General features: G+C 39.9%; 2 protein-coding genes across 5 annotated transcripts in view; one reads left to right on the top strand and one right to left on the bottom strand.

Moving 5' to 3' along the window:
* The window catches only part of LOC131258086 (uncharacterized), a 56,247-nt gene extending 38,669 nt beyond the window's left edge, over nt 1-17,578 (bottom strand). The window contains exons 1-3 of one of the 3 annotated variants that reach the window (XR_009177863.1): nt 17,432-17,578; nt 12,800-13,118; nt 12,654-12,767 (exon numbers count right to left, since the gene is read on the bottom strand). Coding sequence is in view for 2 of the 3 variants with exons in the window: in XM_058259145.1 (XP_058115128.1) it covers nt 12,957-13,118; nt 17,432-17,549 (280 nt within the window). In the remaining variant the exon portion in view is untranslated. Of the gene's footprint in view, nt 1-12,653; nt 12,768-12,799; nt 13,119-17,431 lie in introns of those variants that run through there. The other 2 variants (XM_058259145.1, XM_058259147.1) reach the window with 2 other exon arrangements.
* LOC131258085 (uncharacterized) lies at nt 5,162-8,003 on the top strand. 2 transcript variants are annotated; one of them, XR_009177862.1, is made up of 3 exons: nt 5,162-6,296; nt 6,777-6,846; nt 7,855-8,003. XR_009177862.1 is itself a non-coding variant. In XM_058259144.1 (3 exons), the coding sequence occupies exons 1-3, from the start codon at nt 6,071-6,073 to the stop codon at nt 7,864-7,866; spliced, it is 426 nt and encodes a 141-aa protein (XP_058115127.1). In that variant the 3' UTR covers nt 7,867-8,003. The 2 variants fall into 2 exon arrangements, 1 of the variants encoding a protein (XP_058115127.1); XM_058259144.1 differs by having other exon boundaries at nt 6,071-6,296; nt 6,659-6,846.
* Nucleotides 17,579-19,328: the final 1,750 nt, after the last annotated feature.

Genomic DNA, 19,328 nt, shown 5'->3' with positions numbered 1-19,328 from the left:
ATGATGTATGACATATCAAACTTCTTCAAATAGCAATAGTGGTCAGCATGACATCTCCTATAACCATTTCTCGACATGAAACCGTCGAACTTTTTATACCATTGCCTTGAGGCTTGCTTCAGGCCATATAGACTCTTCTTCAGTCTACACACCTTGTTTTCCTTTCCTGGTGCCACGTATCTTGTCGGCTGATTCATATATATCTCTTCTTCAAGGTCCCCATGAAGAAAGGCTGTCTTAACATCTAGCTGCTCTAGATATAAGTCTTCTGTAGCTACTATACTCAAGACCATGCGAATCGTAAACATTTCCACCACAGGTGAAAATATTTCAGTGAAATCGATACTTGCCTTTTGTTGAAACCCTTTCACAACTAATCTAGCTTTGTACCCTTTCGAACTATCGTGCTCCTCCTTCAGTCTGTAAACCCACTTGTTATGAAGAGCTTTCTTACCCTTGGGTAGAGTGACTGGCTCCCATGTACGATTAGACTCAAGAGAGCCCATCTTCTCATCCATGGCCTGCTCCCACTTAACCCATGTATCCGACTGTAATGCTTCTTCAAAACACTCTAGTTCACCATTATCTGTCAGTAGTAGATAATGTAAGGATGGTGAGTATCGGACCATGGATCTCCACTCCCGAGTAGACCTCCTCACACCCGGTGTATGCGGCTCGCCTCATAATGCTCCTGTGCATAATTATCCTGTGGTGCTATAACACCCGTGTCCGGTAACTCTTCCAACTCTACGAATTCCTTTTCCTCGGCCTTATTTCCTTACACATTGTCCTTATGCATCACTTTTTCATTAAAGACTACGTCCTTGCTTCTGATGATTTTTCTGTTTTCTGCATCCAAAAACCTATAACCAAAATCATGCTGCCTTTAGCCTATAAACGTGCATCTCCTGGATTTCGCATCTAGCTTGTTTCTGTGTTCTGCATCAATGTGAACATATGAAGTGCAACCGAACACTCTGAGATGTGAAAGGTTCACTTCTTTCCTAGTCCATGTTTCTTCTGGTAGCCCACCATCCAATGGTGCTGAGGGACTTCTATTGATGAGATATGCGGCGGTATTCACAGCATCTGCCCAAAAAGTCTTGGGCAACCCTGCATGTAACCGCATGCTCCTAGCGCACTCAAGGATGGTCCTATTAATGCGCTCAGCCACACCGTTCTGCTGCGGTGTCCCTAGAATCGTTTTCTGATGTTTGATTCCATTTGCTGTACAATACTCCTCAAACCTCTTATCACAGTACTCTCCCCCATTATCAGATCTGAGACATTTTACTGTTTTACTTGTCTTGTTTTCTACCATAACTTTTCACTTCTTAAATACATCAAATACATCAGATTTATGCTTTAAGAAATAGACCCACAGTTTTCTACTAGCATCATCAATAAAAGAAACAAAATAACGTGAGCCACCAAGAGATAATACCTGTGCTAGTCCCCACACATCAGTGTGTACAAGCTCCAACAAATGCGTCTTTGGAGCGCGTCCCGTCTTCTTGAAACTTACCCTTTTCTGCTTGCCATACATGCAGTCCTTCCCACCTTGAGAGCTTCCTTCTTGTTTCTTGAGCGCCCTGCAATCACGTTTCATATGCCCATTCTTACCGCAATGCCAACACCCGTCCTTGTCTTTCGGTCCCTTGGACTTCTTCCTTGACTTAGAACGCCCGTGTTTATTGCCTCCTTTGTTCAGCGATCTTTCCCTTCCTTCAACGTTTAGAGCATTCCCTGAATCCCCTAAAACTCCTGATGCCTTTCTTCTAGATTCTTCGCTGAGAATTAGACTGACCACATCATCAAATTTCAGCTTTGTTGACCCTGAGGAATTGCTTACAGCAATCACCAAACCATCCCAACTGTCTGACAAACTGGATAAGATCAATAACGCTCTGACCTCATCCTAAAAAATAATGCCAACAGATTCCAACTGGCTCGTGACTGTATTGAACTCGTTTAGATGTTCAGTCACACTCCCACCATCTGATATCTTCATATTGAATAACTATTTCATAAGATGAAGCTTGTTGGATGCTGAGGGCTTTTCATACATGGTAGCCAGGGTTTCCATTAATTCTTTTGTAGTTTTCACCTTGGATATATTGAAGGCGATGCTCTTAGACAAAGAGAGTCGAATCGTTCCTAAAGCTTTCCTATCCAGTAAAAACCATTTATCATCTATCATCTTTTCTGGTTTCTTCTCTTTTCCTCCTAGAGGAATATAGAGGTCCTTCTGATACAGATAATCTTCTATCTGCATCTTGCAGAAGGCAAAGTTTGAGCCATCAAACTTCTCAATTCTAGTTTTACCTTCTTCTGTCATCGCTCCCAATAGACTAAACCAATAGCTCTAATACCAGTTGTTGCGCAGCACGCCAAGAACGCAGTGAGCCTAGATCCAATCTCAGGCCTCACCCACAAACGATAAATAAGAAGAAATATAAACTAGAAATAGATGAAAGCAATCCAAACAAACCATAGGACAAGATATACGTGGAAAAACTCCAAACCAGGGTAAAAAACCACGGATTCAAACTTCCACTATGAAGATAAACGAAGATTACAAGGCAATTTACTAACCTCTCCCTTGAAAGAACATAAAAAATCCCTTGCCCAAACCTTAGAAATCTTTCCGTCTATTCACCTTAATCCTAGAATAGCCCTAGGAACACCTATTTATAGTTTAGGCAACTTCCCTTTCGCACCCTTGCGAAAGGCGACACCAAAATCTGCAGTCCGCATCGGATTTGGAAACGAATTTGCGTAACTACGACTGGTCGTGCAGCCTGCACGACTGGTTGAGTGAACCCTACGACCAGTCGTGAATGGGCCACGACCGGTCGAGCACCTCGAGACAAAAAAAACGATGCTTGCTGGACTTTGAGTTGAGCCGGTCCACGACCGGTCGAGCGGGCCCCACGACCGGTCGAGAATGGCTCACGACCGGTCGAGGACGGCCTCAGATGTGGTTCCACATCTCAACAGTAGTGGCCCTTCTTGCCACAATTCGAGCATTCAACATCCTTCCTGGTATTCGACTTGCCTCTTGATTTATCTCGGGCCTTCCCGCACTTCCTGTTCTTTCCTCTCCCCCGTCCCGTGTCACAAGGGCCTCTTGCTCAGTAGATCACTCACACACACTACATTGTCTCTACCATCTAATCTAACGAGCAGGAGAGAACCAACTCATTTTCGTCACTGTTGAAGGGAAAAAAAAAAAAGAATTCTTAACGACTTCCAGAAGTTTCTAAGATTCTAGTATGTTAGAATTTCTGAGGTGCTTGTAAACCAAAATAACTCCCACAGCATAGGCATAGCACAATGACATGCTAGTTTTACTCCGTGTCAATCATGAACAAACTGCCCAATACACTTCCACAGATAGTAATTTCATTTTCAGGTGTTTGGTTGTAAAACAAGATCCTCAAATTCCCAAGAAGATTTGATATTATTAGTCTTAATTTCATTTATAAATCCTAATTTAGCAATTTTATTTAGTCTTAATTTCATTTATAAATCCTAATTTCATTTATTCTACTTCAAAAAACAAAGCTCCCTAATGATCTGATTCACATGTACAAAAGCACATTTGTAGAATCTACATTATATCGCACACAATTAAGGTACTGTTTGGGCCGCTCTAGTTTGTACCTTATGAATATAGAATGTAGTTTTATATTCAAATTGATATTGTAATTTTGGAAAGTTTTCTTCGAGGAATCAGTTCTCATGGAACCTATGGGAACTGTTTATGAACACAGCCCACATGTTGCATATACAATCCCAGCCATGCAGACCCCTCATCTGGGTTGGATGAAGGATCATGCCAAAAAAAAAAAAAAAACTGTTTTGCAATTCATGTGCACCCCAGTGAAAATCAAGGTGGGTGTCCCCTCCCAGTTAGTTCCACGTGGTGGTCCTGAGTTTTGGATTGGGCTGATTTTTGGTTCCTAGGGGTTTCATGTAGCGACGCATCTGATGCATGTGTTGGATGTTGTGCACACATCACGCGTGATGAGTTCTCACGGAAGTTGTTTATGGACTGGTTCCTAGTCATTACTCTGAAATTTATATATGAATTGATGAATGCTACTATTATAGATACTGATTGCATAGAATTATATTATATGCATGCAATGGTAAAAATAAAAAATATGAATCTACATTCAATCAACACTTAAGGATATATGATGATAATTTTGGATTAGTAGAAATAGAGTTCCAAATTATGAATGACCCATGGTTCGGATCGCGCAACCCAGAACAAAAAAATGCAAAGGTGTTGGCAATTTAGGTAGGCATTGATACGAATTGCATTCTCGATGTATGACTGTTCTTGAGGAGACATAAGACCCTATATCCTTCCAGAGAATGGCATATCATATGCATAAACATATTGTACCACAGAACATGCAGTTGTTGTCACAAACTGTGGATTGAAGGGGGAAAAAATGGAAAATCTATGAAGCATTTAGATCAAATTTGGGTAATTCGGAGAATTTATTTTGGAAGGTAAAGAAATAGATCAAATTTTCTTTAGTTCTTTTTTCTTGTTTCCTTCTGAAATTCTTAATAACTTGTGAATATTTTGTCTATTATTCTCAAATAATCCGAATATCACTAATAACTATGAAATATTTAATCATCATTATCATAACCTTGTCCCAGGTATTTGGGGTCGGCTTTATGAGTCCTGTGTTGCGGATCTGTTCTAAGGCCCTATCCTCAATATGCAAACAGTCCTTGTTACGAATTGTTTAATAGATTGGGATGGTTTAACAGTTAGTATTTAAAACAGGGTTGTAAAAACCGACCTGAAATAGCTAGTCTGAAGCTACAATGATAAATATGATGATGATGATTTAATAATTGTGAATTATTCGAAATGTTCTTCCCTGAAAAATTGTGAAAAAAGTGGAGAGTTTTGTAACAGTGCATTATAAGGCAGTCTTGAATGTCCAATTAATGGGTGTTTCTTGATGAATTTGAAACATTGACAAATTTTCTTTATTACTGTCCATTTGAGGCCATTGGAGAGAATGTGAGGACCGTCAGCTCAGTGGGATTTTTGGGCTAAGCCTCGTCCACAGTTTAGAGGTGCATGCTTACCATGCCTGTGATACGCCCCAGTCAAGAATAACTTGCTATAATGCTTCGTTGTGAATGATATGCAGTAAAAAATCATCTACATGCAATGCCAGAGCCTGGCCTGTTGGTACAGTGCATGGCTGACCTCAAAACCCGACAGAGCTGTTTCCTGTGCAGGAAATCTTGTTAGGGGCATTCTCCAGCTGTACTGGTATCACCATAAGCTAACATTGGTACCTGACTGATGTGGGGTCCACATGATGTATGAATGACTTCCAACCCGTCCATCAGATGTCCCCAAAATTTACCCCTGACGCCCAAAAATGAGACCATGAATCAGGTCGGCTATGCACAGGAAACAAGTTTCTAGGAGATGCCACACTCGATTTTCGGTGGGGCCCTCTTGAGTTGCAAAAATGCCTGATATTTGGCCTGACACTTCATCCAGGCCACATGAAGTGTCTGAATGGCCTAGATTTCATGTAAACAATATGAAGGTTACACCATGCAAATCAATGTTGTGCGCTCCTCTCAAATTGTTCCCCTTGTTGTTGCCCATTTGAGTTTTGGATTGGCCTGATTTTTGGTCCCTAGGGGAAAATTGAGGTCATCTTATGGACAGGTTAGATGTGGTTCACACATCAACCCAGTACCATTGAAACGTGGCCCATCTTATTAATCATTGAAAGATGAAAACTGAATTGGCGTCACTTTGGCAATTAGAGGAAATGCTTGTGGCAATTTCTACTGAAAATTAAAGAATGCTTTTTATTTTTATTTTTTCAGGGAACAGCGGATGATGTTGTAAGTTGGTCCCATGGCAAGAAGCTTTGGGAGCTTTGTAAAGAGAAGTATGAACCCCTATGGATTAAAGGAGGAAAACACTGTGATTTGGAAAATCATTCAGAATACATTAAGCATCTGAAAAAGTTCATCTCGGCCGTTGAAAAATTATCCACCCCTAGAAATGAATCTAATCAGATCACCGATCTTTCAGAGACTCCTCGCACCAGTTCCGACCGTTGGGAGCTCTCAAGGAAGAAAACTGACAGTAGAGACTGGTCTAAGTCAAGCACAGATTGTAGAGAGAAGTCCCGCAGCAGCACTGATAGAAGAGAGAAATCAAGAAAGAGTGCGGACCTTTCCGAGAAGGGTAGGAACAGCACGGACCAGCCTGAGAAAGGGCGGAAAAGGTCAGAATTGAATTATCTAAGACTATCGTTTACTTCCCTTTTTTTCTTATTATAGATGTGCTGGAAACTGTGCATTTGCCACATCACATTTAACAGTGATGAATGCAATATTACATGTCAATCAAAACCATCTAAATTCTGGGCTCTGCCATTGATGGTGCATGTCCTGGAAAGCACTCTGATCAGGTAATCCTAACCATCAACTTTAGGCTGTTAGATGGACGGTTAGGTAGAAAATGGTCACCATCTTGGATTCTACTAGTGAAATCAGATTGTTATGGACGTCTGATCAGTCTAATTTCCAGGTTGTGTCTATCCACTATATGATTGATGATTTGGATCGTCTCTCTCGACATACACAGATGCTACCACATGTATGGTGGATCAGCCGTCAGTCTCACCCATTTTGTATCCGTTATCACTGACTTGGTTTGTGATGTCTGTAATTGATTGTCTACTGCTGGAATCGAATGGTGGCAGCTTTGGAGAAGTGATGAAATCAGTGTGCAATATTGATTGTTTCAAAGATCCAGAGTCCCAGGAAAATAAGGTCAGTGGTTGAAATCAGGTTGTATATCAAGAGCCATGATCCCCTATGAACTCCTTGTACCTTACCATGATGTGAATTTGTGTGAGGCCCAAGCAAGTCCACTTACGATCAACATTGACCATCGGATAGTGTAGGGTCCACTGTAGTTTGCACTGGAACTAAAAATAACCACAATTGGACAAATCACAACCAGACAATTAGGGCATGCAAAGAGTATGGTAAGAGTAGAAATGGTTTTACTGTCGATTTTGCACACCCTCAATTTGAATGGCTGTGATCATCCAATCAAGGTGATATTGGGCCATGTGCAATCCATGGTGGGCACCTCCTATCCAATACTCACCCTAATAAGGTACGTGGAATTCATGCCAATGTTTTAAAAACTGGACCAGTGCCCAGCCGTTTTTGTGGGTTGTACTATCCAAACTAGGCACTGTCCAACTGGTCAACCCGTGGTGTCGTCACAGCCTAATAGTTACATTAGGGTCGTCCAGGTTGAATTGCTCTGTTTTTGGACCACAAAACCCACTGGGCCATTTTTGTTGGTGGTCCTATCCAAACTAGTCTAGCTCTCTGTCCAACTGGATTAACCCATGGTGTCATTACGCCCTAATAATCATATAAAGGTGTGTTTGGTTGCACCAAATATCATTAAATTTCAAGATATTTTTTCCAACTTATACTGATTTATCATGATATTTGGTGAGACCGAATGCATACGAAAAATCAGAAAATTGTAAAGGGCCAAACGGTTCCTATTGGACAGTTTGATGGTTGGACCACAAACCCCATCTGACTCATGGGGTTCCAATCCATTAACAGGCACACCATACTGAATCAGCCCAGAATGGCCACCGGTTCCTGTCCAAACTAAAATCACATCCTTTCTGCTCTGGATTTTAAAACATTGATTTGTTGGGGCCTGCATTTCGTTGTTATTATTTTGTTTGATGGTTGGATTGGTAGCTTGCTTTCATGTGATGAAAAAAATTTCTCCTATGTTTACAGAACGACGACTAGAGCCAATTTATCCAGCGATCAATCATCAATGGGTCGACATGTGTTCTGTATCTCATTTTTTCTTCATAATAATAATAGGCCTATTATATGGTTGCATTCTATTTCATCATCAATAAATTTTATTTTATTTTATTTTATTTTTATTTTTATTTTTATTATTTTTATTTTTATTTGCTTTTGTAGATGAATCTTTGTTGCAAATTAACAGGAAAGTAAGAAATTGGCCGTGGGTTGGTTAAAACCCCATCCGGTGGCCCGCATCGTGGCACACGTGGAGGTATGCAGGAGATGATCTCAATCACCGAGAGGTGGCCCATGGATGGTGGAGATTGAAGCATTCCCCACTTTCAGGCCGACGTTACCTTTCATTCAAGGTCGCTTACTTTGGCGTTATCTATTTTTCATGCCTTCTCTACCTTACAACCTGTGGGCAACAGTGGTGTGGCCCATCCATCTTGTGACTTCACTACGGATAAGCAGTGGCCCAAAAAAGCGCATTGATCATAACCATGCCTGAGTGGGCCATCAATGATTGAATAACAAATGGACACCATTCTGATAGGACCATCTGTCCAAATCTGTGGTCCAGATTATGTGGGTAGAGGATGCTGTTGGACGCGGATTTCCTGCGCTAGGATGCAAGGTGGGCTCCATCGTGATGTTTATAATAAGTCTAACCCATCCATCTATTTTTCAGGCTCATTTTAGTATATGCGACCAAAAATAAGGAATTATTCAATACTCAACTGAGTCATTAAAGATGAAATAGTGGGGAAAGGAATTCCTACCGTTGAAACCTTCCTAGACTTCACCTTAATGATTATATGCCATCAAAACCATTTAAAAGGTCATTTACACTTGAATGAAGTAATTATTCAATACTCAACTGAGTCATACAAGATAGCGGGAAAAGGAATTCCTATAGTTGAAACCTTCCTAGACTTCACCTTAATGATTATATGCCATCAAAACCATTTAAAAGGTCATTTACACTTGAATGAAGTGAAAACACTAAAAACTTAGACCCATACGAAACTTTTGTGGCAAGATAAATATTTCATGGTGGTCACTAAATCCCCACTGTTTCCTCTCGTGTGGTCCATTTGAGTTTTTGATCCATCTTGTTTTTGGTCGCATGCCCTAAAATTATCTCGAAAAACGGATGGACGGGTTGGATTTCTCACAAACCTCGCAGTGGGCTCCACCCATAATCCTTGCACAGGAACTTCCTACAGAAGGTTTTCTCAGGAAATCCCCGTCCGACGCTGTTAAAGATCCTAAGCTATTCTGCAGTTTGGGCTGTCAACCTATCGGGCCTAGGTTATCAAGGACCCGTGATTTTGAACCGTTCCGGCTGTCCAACGTGTGATCAATTGCGTGTGGTTCTTCGCAGCGGTGAATAGATGAATCCAAGTTCTTTATCTGGTTCATCCTACCATGGATGGCCCACCATAGAAAGACTGGACTGATGATAGTTTCTGGTGGTTGCAATGGGCTGTGTTTGGGCCCAAGATAGCTTATCAGAGCAAGACCAAACCTGCCTGGCAAAACTAGGCCTTGTCCCGACCTGGCCCCAATCCCTATTTTCCACATGAATCTTTCTAATTCATTTGTTGATTAGGTGGGCCACACATGCAGAAATACATTTTAATTTAGGAAAGTTCAACCAAGGGTCTACTTGACAGATGCATGTGTTGACTGACGGACGATTCAACTGGCACATTTGTTGGATAATGGGATATCAAGTTGGCCAGGCTGGCTAAAATGATTTGATCTCAAGCCTTTCTGAAAATTGATCGGGCCATACGTGCCGAGCCCAAGGTTGACCTGTAGGATGTATTTCCACTGGAGAAATTATCTAGTGGGCCATGTGTATGGGAACCTTGCCATGCAGATAGTTGCATTTGGACTTGTCATCATTCACATCTCCTATCTGGTCCGTTGATTAGATGAAGTTATTAAAAACTTCCTAGACCTTCCAAGCTGTTGATAAAGTCACACAAACATGGAAAATGAAAAAAAAAAAAAAAAAAAAAAAAAAATATCAGCTTGATCCGAACTTTCGTCGCCCAGTAACGGTCAATCATCACAGTTTCCTGTGTCATGGTCAGCCTGAAAATTAGATCTTGTTTATTTTTGGGATTATACCCTAAAATGATATGGAAAAACTGATGGACGGTGTGGATATAGAATACATATATCAAGGTGGGCCCCACCGTAAGTGCCACACCTAATCTGCTCCCGTTGCATTAGATGTGCTAACGTGGCACCATTTTGAGAGATCCAACCACTTCATCTGGTGTGGTAGAGCCGTAACATTCCATGCTCTAAAAATATGGCCAGTGCACTAATTGGATGGGACACATGCGTAATAGAAAATGAACGGTTGGAAAAGTATGAGTGATTTTCCAAGGACAACATGTACGCTTTGCCTACTTGATGGGTAAATGGGCTGATTTTGGGCCGAGATATATTCAAGAGGGACAATGAGCCCACCTGCTCAAGTTCCACACGTGTTCCATATTTGTGCACGTGCCCTGCAAACATCATAGGGTAGACATGCGAGTGGAATTAGGAAACCTCTACATTTTCTTTGTTGAGAGGGGATGTTTCACATTTGGCAAAGAAAAAGATTTAGGGTGCGTTTGGTTGTACAAAATATTATTACATTTCACCATGTTTTGGTGCAACCCAACGCACGTTTACATAAGAAGTGATGACCCCATGATAGGCATAACCGCTAACTTTCCACTATAGTTAGCGGATGCATTTTGCAATAATAAAAAAATGGATTTTCATTAACATATCTTATTAATTAATATTTTTTCATTTTGATATATTCGGTTAGATTTCTTTACAATATTACTAACTTGGGATATTTCAAAATTAGTTAAGACGTATATCTATTAAGATCTTTAGAGATTTCACAATCTACTTTCTGGTGGTTTAACAGATACTAACCATTTTCAAGTAAAAATAAGAACAAAATCTTGTTTAGTTTGAACATATGATCATTTTCTATTGATTATTTTCTAGGGATCTTGTTGGTTCAAAATTCGATTGTTAGTATGTGTGTAATGTGTGTATAGTGCCCGATATGCTAAAGCCATTTATTGTGTAATGTGTGTATAGTGCCCGATATGCTAAAGCCATTTATTGTTCAATCTGAACCGAACACTTTTGACCTCAAGAGCTAAGATAGAAAAAGAGACTATAAGTATTCTTTTATAATCAAGACTTGAAGCAGTTTGGCTACCCATTCACCTATCTATAATTAAAATCGAGTGATTTATGAATGAGAGGGTTTGTTTTACTAATGAGCTCCTTTTGTCATTTAGCTTTTTTTTTTTTCCTTTCTGATCGTGATAGTAGAGATAATCCAATTCTTGTGATGTGAAGGTAGAAAGAACTTAGTTATATTGAATTGAAATGAAAATAAAAACTTAAATAATATCCCTCGATGATCCGGTATTTGTGGCATGGATGGAGAGGCCCTAAATCGAACTCTTGATTCAATGGTATGGGCGTCGATGAAGGGAATTATATTATCGAAAAAGAAAAGAAAAATGTCTTCATTGCAATCCAATGCTTAGTATAGATGGGACGGAATTACGCTACTAATATAAGTTGGTCTAGGATAGCAGCCTACATGGATGAGATTATACTTCTCCTATGCTAAAGGTGGTCCAGCGTAGTAGCATAGATGGGTTATTTAGCTTAAGTTAAACTGAGATAAGATAAAAAGATAAGTAGCATTGTGCTATAAATTTAATTTGTGTTGTGAACTTTTTGATCTTTCTCTTATTTATAGGATTTCGAGGTGGTAGTTTGACGCAGGAAGGACGTGTAGAGGTCGAGCATCGTCTTGCTCAAGGATAACTACTCCGAATCCATGGAGCTTCTCCGGACTTCTTCCGGAGACTTTTCAAAACCACGAGAATAAAAAGTAAAAAAAATAGAAATAAATTTTATAAAATTCATAATTTGATTGATATCTGAATAAGCAAGTTTACACCCCTTTAAATAGAGATACTAAGTTATGGAAGAAGTTTCGGAATTAAACTACAACTAAAACTCCTAGAATTCACTACCACCACGTTGTTCTCCTAATTATTCTAAGCACTTTTCATGTTGGGCGCAACTCCTAAAGCCCAATGGATGAAGAGTTATGATTAAATTAAAATTTACTATAAATAGTAAAAATGAAATTAAAATGGCAATTCGACCATTGATTTGATGGTGTTTCACAAATTTGGTATGGTGTTGCTAAACTACCTCGTCATATCCCAAAATCATATATGGTATGACCAATAGCTCATTCCAATTTGCGAGATACGTCCGGTTTAAGTTTTGATGGTCCAGATCATCTCTGTCTCCTCAAATGTTTTTGGCCATAAAAACTTTACGAAATGCTATGGGGCATTGGCTGAATTTGTCACTTGCCTCAACCATATCTCGATCATACTTATTTTCGGTCATGAGGTCATTCTAGTGAATAATTGACTCTGCCACGTAAGTGAAATACGTGACACTTCATTTATTTCGAAGGGTCGGGATCCTCTGTTATCAGGTCAACAGAGAATTCCTGTTACCCTAGTGGTTTGGCGTCCGAAGCTGTTTTTTATTATTTTTATTTTTTTAGTGAGTAGTGACACGGACCAATGAAAATTAGGGCATCAGGAATTCTCTGTTGACCTGATAACAGAGGATCCGGACTCATTTCGGAAACATATAATAAAAAAAGCTACGGGCATTCATTTATTTTGGAAACATACATGAAAAAGTTGGGGGAATGGCATGTGATGCCTTTGTCCTTTCGTATTTATTCAACCCATCAACTCATGGAATGATACAACCATCATATAAATGCCTAGTGAACCATGACTGGTGGAGAATTAGGGCTGTGCAGATTACTAGCTGGAGGGGGAGGCACTTGTGCAGATTACTAGCTGGAGGGGGAGGCAGGTGGTGGGGGATAGCTGTAGGGCGAGGCAGCTGGAGGAAGAGGCATTAGGGGGGGTAGATGGAGGGTGAGGCAGGTGGAGGAAGAGGCATTGGTGGGGGATAGCTGGAGGGGAAGGCAGGTGGAGGTGGAGGCACTGGTGGGGAATAGCTGATTGGGGAGGCAGGTGGAGGTGGAGGCTCTGGTGGGGGATTGCGACGGCCGAGCTTATTACCAGCTGGAGCGGGAGGTGGTATTTCAGATACTCGACCGGCCGAGAACTCCATTCCCCTCCTATGCACTGCAATTCCTGAAAAAAAAAAAAAAAAAAAAACACAACTTCATAAGGGGTCCTTACTCACAGATGGGTGGTAGACTTAGAAGAGTTTCCATAGTAGGTCATGCGTTCGAGTGCCCTGGTGAAATCCTACTGTGGTAGGCTTCATCCCACTCCGGTGAAATCTTACAATTACCATTTTCATGGTCCGGGAAAATGGTCCGGATATCCCGATAGTTCAAATATTTGAGATAGAGAATCTTGGCCGTTTGATTGGTGCATTCTACCCATTAATTTAAAATTTTATTATTTATTTATTTATTTTATTTCTAACAACTGCCTATAGTTCCGGCGACTGTGAAATAACCGCTTACATTACTTGCCCTTAAAATTATTAACCGTATAGGCACTTGCTGTCAGTGACAATTAGAGGTCAGCACGGGACAAATCAACTTGGCAAACTCTACTCGTCCGGCTCGTTCAGACCTGACTTGATCCGCGAGTAGGGGAGTTGATCCGAACTGAGTAGACTTCGTTCAATCCCAACTCGAACCGAGTCGAGTTTGTGTCACATTGTAACTCGACTCGACTCGACCTGAAATCCAACTGGTACTAACTCGACTAGACTGAAACTCGACTCGTACATATATATTAAAAAACACTGAGATTTGATATTTCAGATTTGAGATGCCCTGCTGTTGATGGAAAGGCTGAAGATCTGGCAAGTGCACCTGGGTTTTGAGTTGTGATTTCAGCTCGTGGGTACCCGCTGCACCCGACCTGACTCAGTACTTGTGACTGGGTCAGACTCGGTCCAGATTAGTCTAGGCTAGACCTAGACCTGGACTCAGATCAGGTCAGGCATGCTGGACTCATTACCAAGTCAGGTCGAGTTTGGGTTAGATCTATTTCAAGACCAAATTGAGCCGGGTCGGACCTAACTCGGTTTGACTCAACTGGATGCCGAGCACTAGTGAAAGTTTACTGTTTTGTATATAGTATTATATATTTTTAAAATAACAACATCACCCTTATTAAAACTCCACCTACCTACCCTACCACACTCTTCATGGGACGTGATAAGCCTACTTCCCTGCCTCGGAGTAGGTTGGGGCTCCAAGGGACTACTGCGATGTATGGCCTTTATCCACCCCGTCTGTTCATTTTTCCATATCATTTTAGGGTATGAGTAAAAAAATAAGGCATATCCGAGACTCAAGTGAACTATATCATAGGAGGTAATGGTAAGCATTTAATCTCCACTTTATGGTCTACTTGAGCCTTGGATCTGCCTCAGTTTTGGATTCATAAGTAGGGCTCACCTTGATGATATGTTGTTTTTTTATTTTTTATTTTTTTTATTTTATAAATTATTTAATTATTATTTTTTTATTTTTAACACCCCCACGCTGTAGTGGAATTTTACCACCTATGGATACTCAAACTCTTGACCGGGTGTGTGTTGAAACTCCTAAGAGTCTACCACTGGAGCAAGAGTGAGGATACTTGATGATATGTTGTATATCCACTCTCTCAATCCTTTTTATCCAGCCCAGTTTAGGACACGGTCCCAAGCATTAAGCATATCAAAATCTCAAGTGGACTACACCATGAGAACCAATGATGATTGAATGCTCACCATTCAAAACTTCCCAAGGCCTACCATAAGCAGATTTGTAATGTTTATTTCTCATCCAACCAGTTGATAAGCTCAAACAAAACTAGATGAAGGGAAAAATACAAAGATTAGTTTGATCCAAAACTTGTGGCATAAAAAAAAAGCTTTTAATAGTCATTCATCATTTTTTCTAGTGGTGTGTCGCCGTCAATTTGGATATGCTTAAGTTTGATAAGCTCAAACAAAATTAGATTTGAGGGAAAAATACAAAGATTAGCTTGATCCAAAACTTTTGTAGCATACAAACAAGCTTTTAATGGTCATTCACCAATTTTTCTAGTGGTTTGTTCCACCATAAATTTGGATCTGCTTAAGTTTGAATAGAGTTCTTAAATGAGCTGAAAAAAAATAGGTAGGAGCACATTCATTAAGATAGCCAACCCCACACAGTAAGGGTAACACTTACTAAGCTGTTACTATAGTAATAGCTAATCTGCTCTCATTTGTAAAATGGTAGAAAGGGTGCTTTGATTGACAAAATGATAGAAAGGGTGCTTCATCTAGGGTAGAAATGTCGTAACAACTATTATCAGCTCTTGGGGTCAAAATAATTTTTTTGGGTGTATATTTTTGAAGGGTAAATAATTCAAAGAGAAATTACAAAAAATAGATGTAGCAAAAATTATAGACAGTTTTTAGGAAAAAAAAGCTCTTAAATGAACTTAGATGGGGAACGGTAGAGTCATATGAATGTTAATTAATGGTATCATGCATATTCATAAAACAATAATGCTAATGGTTCAATTATATGGTTATGGCACATCTATTTTGGACAATTTATGAGCATGTTTGGGTGTTCCATACTGTTGGTATGATGGGCCACATTTGAGGGACAATTGCCTAAGATTTTTTTTTTTTTTTTCTTATTGGCCAATCCTCTCCATCTCATAGCTGGATGATATTTTGAACCCTTTTTGACATTCATGTCAATTTATTTTCAAGCAAAAAAATAAGAATAAAAATATAAACAACCGATCAAAGGGCAAGAAAGATATGTGATTTTTTTTTTTTTTGTCGGTGACCCATCAAAGGCAAACACCCCACCTCATCGGCCAGTCCACCCTAATGTAGAGATGCACCTGCATCATCCACCCACACCAGTAAAGAGATTGGAACCCTGATCTCTAGAACAATGATCTCCCACTCTGATACCATTTAGGGCCTGTTTGGATGCCTGTAAGTTGGGTAAGTGGGAAGTTACTTACAGGGAAGTCACTTACAGGTGGTGTTTGGGAGAGAAAAATCACCTGTAAGTAACTTACAACCTGTAAGTCACTTACAGGCAAATCTACCAAAAAACTGCAGGGGGATGGGGGTGGGAAGTCACTTCCCTGTAAGTCACTTATAGGCTCAACGGTCAGATTTTTAAAAAGAGGGGAAGAGGGAGAAACGCACCAACCCACCAAATCTCTCTCCATCTCTGCAATCTCTTGTTGCAGTTACTGCCTTCCGTCTCTTCTCCTCCTAAAACGGTAGGGTTTCATCTACCCTTTTTTTCTCCTTTGAAAACGGGAGTGGTTTGACGTTACTCTATAAGGCACGCTGGCATCCAAACAGTCACTTATACGCACCTGCATATTTTTTCATACGTGTCAAGGGCCTCTAATCCGAACGGACCATGTGATGCAGTATCCCATGAAATCGTCAGGGACTGTGGCCTGTGGTTGGTGATCCTGTAGATCGTTTATCTGGTCGGTCTCACTGTGGCTTGTGGTTGGTGATCCTGTGATGTACTCGCAATGTTGGTGAATCTCTTAGATTGCACAGTTAGAATGCAAGTAATTTAACGATCTACATCAGTGTTTGTGAATCTCTTAGATCCTGAGCATCAAACTCCTCATTAGAGAATGAGAAAAACTTTGATGATAGAGTGGGATTGATGATGCTCTAGCCCTTGGAAATTACATCAGATTGCACAGTTGGAATGCAAATAATTTAATTACTAGATTTTCAATTAATGTTTTTAAGTTTATTCTCAATGCTTAAATTGAGTTATTACTCCATATTATAGATTTTTTGAATTCGTGGGCCCACTTTTATAGCCCACTTGATGATTGTTTTAGCTTAATAATTATCTCAAATATTCATCTTGATGGGCTTAACAAAATAACATATTTGATCCCATGTTTTTTTATATGATTATAACATTTTAGAACGATTCCCCAATCTAAGATATGCTCGATGTGAATATACAGCTTTCTACCTGTAAGTAACTTACAGGTTATCCAAACAGAAAAAGTAACTTACCTGTAAGTGACTTACAACTTACATCCAAACAGGTTACCTGTAAGTAACTTTCACCTGTAAGTCACTTACAGGTAAGTCACTTACAACTTAAAAGAACTTACAGGCATCCAAACAAGCCCTTAAATGCAGGGAGTACCAGCCAACGCACTAAAAGTTTTAGAGTTGTTGGGGAAGCAGTAGAATATCCTTTTATCTCTACCCTCCCAGACAAATCAACCAAGATCTCCCATCTCACAGGTCCCACCGTGGGATCCATCCCGTAGCCACTCTACATCTTATAGACCCAACCTTGTGGGCCACTACACCCCAGTACATAGATGCACCTGCATCACAAATCTAACCGTATCCCATCCTATTCAAAAGATAAAAGAAGACGAGATGAAATAGGTATTTTAAAATGGAAAGATAGGTGTGCATGTACCTTGAAGAGGAGTATGGAAGTATGTGCTCCTTAAATCCATCGTAAGAGACCATGATCCAAGCAACACTAGAAAGGACACAATGCAGGCCCAAATAGCCTTATGAAATAGCTTCTCCATTTTCTCTACATTGCTTTTCTTCCCTTCCAATCTCATATGCCTGCTTACATATAGAGAGAGGGATACATATACACCATCCTTATTCCTTACATTAAAATCAGGCCGGTGCATTAATTAGATGGGACCGACGGACGGTTAGAAAAGTATGAGTGACTTTACAAGGCCAACATACACACGTGGCCCACATGATGGGTAGATGGGCTGATTCTGGCCGGTATATGTGCAAGAGGTACTATGACTAATGAATACAAGAGCCTTCCTCCAGCTTTATCAGTATCTGCATCAGCTTTTTCTTCATTGTTTTTTTTCCCTTCTCTCTCTCTCTCTAAAAAATGCTTGTGGAGGCCCTACCAAGCACGAACATGGACAAATGCCAATATGAAGCAGTTGGGTGATTAGAGCTTGCAATCTGATGGGCTACACTATTTAGTCCAGCAGGCCTAAAAAGCAATGCATTTCCACTGCTCAGGTGGGCTACAACATACGTGGATGTTTATTATTATTATTATTATTATTATTATTATTATTATTATTATTATTATTATTATTATTGTTTGTTTTTTTTAATGGTTGTCCACAGTATAAGAGTGGGGAAGGCCCAAAAAGCAATACATTTTCACTGCTCAAGTGGGCTACAATTTACAACATACTTGGATGGTGTTTATTTATTTATTTATTTTTGATTTTATGGTTGTGAATCATTCTTTGTATGCAATGCAACGGGTGATGGTGTAACATATTGTTCACACCCCAAGTATAAGGTTGTGATGTAGTAATAAACTCGGTGAGACCGAGGTCGAATCCCAAAGGACTGATACCTGTACGTAATTTAAAACTAAGTAGAACCAGAACTAGACTAAGATAAAACCTAAATCGACTATAATTTAGGGAATAATGATGAAATAATTATCTAAAACTTAAAGAATTCAGGGAAAGGAAACTAGGGATTCAGAGGATCCACTTGTAGAGATCAAGGAGATCTTATGCCTGCTTCAAGAACTCAACTGGACTTAGAGTCCCATCTTCATCCAATTGAAGGGTGTAACCATGAAAATCAAACTAAACTTCCTTTGATATAGTTTTTAAGAGATGAAAGATGTATGAATTAGAATGGATTCCATCACCAAACCATACCTAGGGGACAAAGTAAACAATAGAATTAAACTAATTACCACCCAATCAGCAGATATATGAAGGTTAGGAAGGGTACCGACATCCAACCATGCTCAGGAGACGATGGTGAACAACAGGGCTTCCTGACGTCATAATTATAAACAGAAAAGGAATATGCTCAAAGCTATCGCAGACCCATTGTAATTTTAGTCACAACAGCCCATTAAAAACTAAAAACATTCCCTTAATTAAACCAAAATCAATATCACTTCAGTCTAAACAAAAGGCACAAGCAAAAAGTCTCCCATTACGCTACAAGCTTCACCTCTTAACCCTAGCTAAGAGGTTTAGCCACTCATAATCATGATTAAACTAAAGTCTCTTAAAAATCATAAACTGAAATTAAAAAAAACAAAAGGAAGAAAAGAACTCTACAGATGGCCGGCTGTGAATTCGCTTCTACGGCTGCACTTCACGTCCCCGATGCTGGCCCACCGAAAAAGATGCCCCCTCCACAGCCTCTCTCTCTTTCTGTTGAGGGTCAAATATTGCATATCAGACCCAGTTATTGTATAGATTTACAAGCATGATACCGTTTAATAGCCTGACTTAATCGTGTTTTGTGATGCAGAGTGTATTTACAAGTATGAACTGAAAAAGGGTGCT

Source organism: Magnolia sinica, chromosome 10 (assembly GCF_029962835.1).
Source record: "Magnolia sinica isolate HGM2019 chromosome 10, MsV1, whole genome shotgun sequence".
NCBI lineage: Eukaryota > Viridiplantae > Streptophyta > Magnoliopsida > Magnoliales > Magnoliaceae > Magnolia > Magnolia sinica.
This window is presented reverse-complemented; position numbering and strand designations above follow the sequence as displayed.